Source organism: Oryzias melastigma, linkage group LG9 (assembly GCF_002922805.2).
Source record: "Oryzias melastigma strain HK-1 linkage group LG9, ASM292280v2, whole genome shotgun sequence".
In the NCBI taxonomy this organism is placed as follows: domain Eukaryota; kingdom Metazoa; phylum Chordata; class Actinopteri; order Beloniformes; family Adrianichthyidae; genus Oryzias; species Oryzias melastigma.
This window is the reverse complement of record NC_050520.1, coordinates 19,899,547-19,905,817: the sequence shown is the minus strand read 5'-3', so window position 1 is coordinate 19,905,817 and position 6,271 is coordinate 19,899,547. Positions and strand designations below refer to the sequence as shown.

Here is a 6,271-nt window from a genome sequence, read left to right as displayed (position 1 = left end):
TTTTTTTTTCCTGTCTAGTTTACTATAATTCCACCTCGCATGAGGTGTTTGGGAAGCTTCTGGAGTCGTGTCCTGACTGCGCCGTCTGGTCAGACTACAAACTGACTGAGGAAATGGGCAAAACCAAAAAACACAGGAACCTTTACCTCTTCAGTGAGTTGATGTCTTACATGTGAGGTCTAAAGTCGACCAATTTCTCTCCTCTTATAAACATATAAACCGTTTCCTGTTTTCTCCATCCGTTTCAGCAAAAACTGGAAAACTGGACGACAAAAATCTAGAAGTTTTCAAGAAGCAGGCTGAATGTCTCCACTTTTCGACAGACTTTTACTTTCCACAAACAACTCGTAAGATCTGTTTTTTACTTTATCGATATACGTTGCATCCAATGTGCAATAAAGCTTTGCTGTTCTTCCTCTTTCAGACTTATGTCCCGACGAAAAGGACTCAGACGAAAAGGCCGACGAACAATGAAGACTCCCATCCGACCCAAAAGGTGAAGAAACAAGCGTCCACGACTTCAGTCTGTTGCAACAAGCAAGCTCCCAGCGTTTCCTGTACAACCACGACTTAGAGCTAGAGACCTGCTCCTCAGATGATCACTTTCAATAACTCTGCAGCCAAGTAGAAAGTAACAAGCAGATGTCACGTTTTTCTGTCAAATCGACCATATCTCAGATGAAATGTCCTCTTTTCTTTCATGCAAATAAATATGACTTGCAAATACTTGGATTTTGTTCTATTTGAAATTAATTGTCAGATTTTTTTATAATAAACCTGCTGAAAGAAGATGAAATAAAAAATATACATTAGAAAGCATCTAATTATTAGCTCATTGCAATTAAAGATGGTGTGTAAAGTCAATATTACCTTTTTTTAAAATAAAAAGAGAAAAAAAAGAATGAAAATAACCCATTTAAATCCACTAGCATCACTCATTAAATAGGATATATTGAAATTTGAAGATTAAGTCAGATCAATTATTGTTCAGGTCTTATAAATAATTATTATTTGCTTAGTTTTTCACGATTTTTTCATGAAATCATTCAAAAAATAAGCATACAGGTTTAAAAAACAGTTGTGAAATTAAAAATAAAGCTTTGCTGCATCTCCATAACAGGATTCCAGTTATGAAATTATGCAATTATGAAGAATAAAGGTCAAACAAAAGGAGAATTTAGACAATTATTTTTTTAAAAATTGGTACAAATAAATAATATAAAACAAAACTTTGAAAACTTTGTTGAACTTTATTAATTATCATCATATCAAAAGATCCATGTTGTGTATTAAGGAATATTTAATGTCTTTGAACTTTAATGATATTGTGTGAATGTGTTCACATTAGAGTTTCAGACTTTTTAACCCTAATCAAACTTTAAACATTGATTTTGTGTCCAGTACTTTTTTGCACTTTGATTAACGGATTAATTATTGCTGCTGTCATAAGCTAAAGGAGAGTTTAACTACAACTTTTTTGGGAGCAAGTTTTGCAACTTGAAGTCCAAGATTGATTTCTGCCGAAGGAAAAGTTTTTAATTAGTTGAAAATGTTTTAAAATGGAACAGATTAGGTTTGATTTTAACCTTATTTTAAAATATTTTAGCATAATCCTGCAAATTTTGACTCTCCTGACACTTGTACTGGTTTCTATAGGTAAAGACTAGCAAATGCAACAGAAATAAAAAAAAACACTCTAATGGAAAATATGCATTTTAAATTCCTATTGTAGAATAAAAATAAGAGTAGAAGACATCCTGGAAGTTTCTGTGTGTGCATTTTGTTTTTCTTGTGTGTCCTTGTGTTCGTGTGAGAGCCTTTGTGCAAAGCTGTGTTCACACGGGGGGGGGGGGGGGGGGGGGTGTCCCACTATTCAGACTCTGCCAGCTGATTGTTATGTAACAAGTGGGACACAGGCCCCTGCTGACTGGAGGCAAAAAGTGAAACACTTGTTTTGCAGAGGAGAGACATCAGTGTTTGTGCGAGCGACTCAGCCCACTGCCAGAGCCCGCCCCGTTTCTTTGAGGAGGCCTCAGCTGGCAGCGGGGTCCCTGACATTAGAGCTGCTCTCCGGCTGCCCGCTGTCTTGAGTCATGGCTGCGCAGCTGGTGGTCGCTCTGCTGGCTCTCGTCTCCCTGGGCGCTGCATCTGAACTGGACTGCAAGGAGCTTGTTAAGCCTCTGGTGCTGGACAGCCACAGCCCTGTGAGTAACCACTTTTTGGGGGGACTTGCAGACATATACAAGCAAAGTCCTAACACTTTGGGGGGTTTGTGTGACTCCAACAGCTGCATTTTGTTCACTTTTATTAAAGTTCATTAAAGGGGATCAACTACAGCCAAAACTGCTGTGTCATTCAGAGTTTTTAATTTAAATAATTGACGTTTGAAAACAGAAATGCCACAAATGTTTTCCAATAATCATGTGAGTTGTGACACTAGAAGAAATTTTCTTACATTTGTGCAGCCTTTTATCTTAAGAATATTCATAAGTACACATCATAGTGTCTTTTGCATGCAGACAAAATGTACTTAAATGTAAAACTGCTTCAGTTGTCAGTTAATTTCTCATCACACACTTACTATGTTTACTATTAAATTATATCTAATTCCATTTGGGAAATTTTTAATCAAAAAGTAGTCTATTTAAGTGTACTACTTAGTAAAAATGAGGGAGTATACTTGAACTTCACTTTTTGTGGACTATACATACATTCATTGTAAATTCAAAATGTTTCAATTTAGCCTGAAGAAGTATTCAGTTGTATACTTCATATACTTAAAGTAAGTATACTTGCCTCAGTATACTCAAGTACACTAAATAAAAGGAAATTCAGGTGTACTACTTTTTGCTGAGGGTAAAGTTTTAGGTAGAGGACTGTCTCTAAATTTCCACAATGAACGTTTGACAGGCTGGAGTATCTAACGTGGATTGACAACATTTATGATAAATTTGGATTTGTGTCTTTGCGTAGATCTATGGTAAATGGGTGCTTCACGTCGGAATGTGGGACGAGCCGGATCTGAAAAGTGACCTGGGTACTGTGAAAAGCTCCTGGGTGGAACTGTACCCGTCCTCACACGCCGAGGTCATCAATGTCTACTGGGCTGACCGCCTGTAATACGCCACTGTATCTCATTTCTATTTGCACAATGTCAAACATTTACTGCACTGATGCAGACTATCATTTTAGCTTGTTAGATTGCACTTTTACCCATATGCTCTCTAAGGTTTACAAATCAAACTCCTGGGCATGTATAGAGGATCATCATCTCCAGTCAGAGCCCGAGCCAGTTTGTCCATAACGAACACCATGTTGGAGTGCAAGGGTATCATCTATGCAAGGCAGGAGGTCAATGATTGACTTTGTACCAGTAGTTGTGTCATCTGACCTTTGCCCTGTGATTTGGACACTTGGGTGAAGAGAAGGCTGAAGGTTCCAACCAATAACATGGTGGTGAGTTGGATTTGCTGGCAGAGGAGAATGCCAGACTCACTTGGCTGACACAAATGTACTGCGAGTCTGTTGGGAATGTCAGACTAAAGTCACTGTTGGAAGGGACTTCAACTGCCCCATCCAGGAGAGCTTCAGCAAGATACCAAGGAAGGATGGAGGCATTGGGTCTGAGTGGTCTCTGGTGCCAGTTTATGTGGCTATCTAGAATCTGGCTAGTTAGGGATGCTGTCAAGCTAACAGATATTGGTAGTCTGAGAGACATGGAGTGCAGGCAGTTACAGAGGCACAAACTCGGGTCTTGGAGGAGTTTGAGGAGGCCTTGAAGAATGAGTATTTGTTAGCTCAAATAAAAATAAAAATAAATATTTAATGTCCCAGTAGGAGGAAGCAGTTCTTTGCAAATACTGCGGCAGAGCAGGCGGTGAACATTTCATCTCAACTGGCAATATTGTAAGAGTAGTTTGAGAGTCCGTGTCTGAGTTCCCATCAGATCTTCAATCGAGGATGCAGGTATGAGCCAGTGACAGAGGTAGTCAAAAAGCTCCTCAGTGGTAATACTCCAAGGGTGGATAAGTCATCAAGTCTTGGATGACTTCTTAATATTGTGAGGCGGTAAAGGACAGTGACTCTGGATTAGTAGTTGGTGTGGTGGTCCTTTTCAAACAGTTGGAGCATAGGGTCACTACTCAGTCTTCTTGGGAAAGTCTACTCTAGGACTTGGGAGAGGAGGATTTCGTGATAATAGAAACTCTGATCCAGGACGTTTACTAATCTAATCCACATTTGGAGAATGCAGTTGATGTTGTCCCTCGTGCTGTTCTGTGGGAGAGACTCTGGGAATTTGGGGTCAGGGGTCTCCCCCTATTGGCCACCTGGTTTATTTACAACTAGAGCAGGATCTTGCCTACAGTAAGTGAAACCAGTTCCAAGTTCTTGTTGGACTCCGAAAGGGATTCTTTTAGAGATCTTCTTTGTCAGAATTACCAGGATCCCAAGGAAGTGTGGTTTGCGTTCCGTAGGATTTCATGTCTGGATTTTTACTGATGATGTTGTTCTGTTGGCTTCATTGATGTAGTACCACTTCAGCATGCACTGGAATGGTTCAAAGTTGAGTGTAAATCAGCTGCAATGAGAATTTCTACCTCCTCCCTACTCTACTGGTTCTTGACTGGTAGAGTAGGGAGGAGTAAAAGTTGCTGCTCTTCTACATTGATAGGAGCCAGCTGAGGTGGCTCAGGCATCTCTTCTGGATACCTACTGGACGTCTCCCTGAGGAGGTATCTCAGGCATATGCCTGTGAGAGAAGGCCCAGGGGAGGACCCAGGACACGCAAGAGGGACTATGTCTCTCAGCACTTCGGGGTTCCCCCAACAGAACAAGATGAAGGGGATAGAGAGGTCTGGGTGTTTCTGTTTAGGCTCCAGATAAGAACCAGAAGAGGGATTGTTGACAGTGCATGTTAAATTTGGGTGCGTTTGATTCTAACTCATTGTATTGACTGCAGAAATGAAGACAAGTGCCTACAAGGGTTAGCTACAGCCACAATCTCAGGGATTACCACCCACGCCACCTGTAAGTGCTCAGAATCTTTTATTCTGACAGTAAAAACTTGGCTCTAATGCATCAATGGTCAGCGTTTGTTGAATTGAGGTTTGTGTGTGTGTGTTCTAGTTGTCATCAATGGTCACACCTCTTATCACGATGGGAAATATTATGAAACTTGCGAAGCTTGCCTCCTATCTGAAGACACCACTCTCCTTCCTGATGGAAAATCAAAGGGACGTTACCTTTTCCTCTACAGTAAGACTTTGTTTTTGTTCTAATTTCATACCTATGCCTTAACATTTAGACGAGATCTGGGCATACCTTAATTGGCTTCTCTTTTATAGCACGGAATGGCACTCTAGAGTCAGCGGAGTTGGAGAAGTTTAAAAAGCAAGCCGAGTGTCTTAAATTTTCCCCAGAATATCACTTTGTGAGCACAGGTCAGACATAGTCCAACGTTCAGAATCAATAAGATGTTTTATTTCTGTAATTGACTTTGTCTATTTTTTGGTTTAAGATCTGTGTCCAGATGACCGGGAAACTAACACGACTGCTGCAGCTACTGAGAATGATCAAAGCGAGGCATAAACATCCGCATGTCCTACTGAAATCCAGCTTTCACGCATTAACTAAGCTGGGATGGAAAGTGAACAGCAGAATAACTTCAAGTGTTATGTAGATAGCTTGTGCAGTAAAAACAAATGTTTGAAGTAAAAAACAATCAGAGCCTGTGACTGATAATGTAATAATATTAAAGTTGTTTACTTCTAGTTGTGTGTAGTAAATAAACTCATTCTAACCTTATACTGTCTTCTTGTTACTCATTTTGATTCAGGAGACGTTTTCTCTCTAACTTTTACTGTAAGTCTCACTAAATGATCACTGGCGCCACAGGGAAGCAACCTTTAGCTGCATCCAAGTCTTTTTAAATTCCTCGGTGGTCTGAGGCAGGTCGCAGCGCTTTTGTCTGGACTCATTCAGTCCGAGCCACAGAGGATGGCTGAAGTTGCCTTTCAGCTCTGCACAAAAGAAATCTGCATGTCTCTGAGCGGCCGGTGAGAAAAAGGGCCTTTTGTGGATCATTTTGGGAAGAAACCCTCCCTCCTCCTGTGCATTCGCTCTTACACAACTCGTTTAGTTTGAAAGCCTGGAGGTGCAATGAATCAGAGGCAGAAGGTTTCCGTTGAAGGTCGAGCAGCGTCCTCGCTTTGACCATGGCTCTCCTGGTTGTTGTGTTACTGCTGGCCGTGACTTCTCTCTGTGCTGCCTC

At 40.7% G+C, this 6,271-nt stretch overlaps 1 protein-coding gene across 1 annotated transcript; it reads left to right on the top strand.

Annotated features, from left to right (window-relative positions):
• The first annotated feature begins 1,912 nt into the window (after positions 1–1,912).
• LOC112148379 lies at positions 1,913–5,805 on the top strand. The gene is made up of 6 exons (XM_024275468.2): positions 1,913–2,204; positions 2,974–3,116; positions 4,961–5,028; positions 5,128–5,256; positions 5,346–5,441; positions 5,519–5,805. Exons 1-6 carry the CDS (start codon positions 2,094–2,096, stop codon positions 5,587–5,589), a joined length of 618 nt encoding a protein of 205 aa, XP_024131236.1. The 5' UTR covers positions 1,913–2,093; the 3' UTR covers positions 5,590–5,805.
• The last annotated feature ends 466 nt before the right edge of the window (positions 5,806–6,271 follow it).

Bases quoted from the DNA above. Each gene is read 5' to 3' on its own strand.
- LOC112148379 (XM_024275468.2), top strand. From the start codon at position 2,094: ATGGCTGCGCAGCTGGTGGTCGCTCTGCTGGCTCTCGTCTCCCTGGGC. The intron at 2,205-2,973 runs GTGAGTAACCAC...GTCTTTGCGTAG, and splicing joins TGCTGGACAGCCACAGCCCT to ATCTATGGTAAATGGGTGCT. The intron at 5,442-5,518 runs GTCAGACATAGT...TTTTGGTTTAAG, and splicing joins ATATCACTTTGTGAGCACAG to ATCTGTGTCCAGATGACCGG.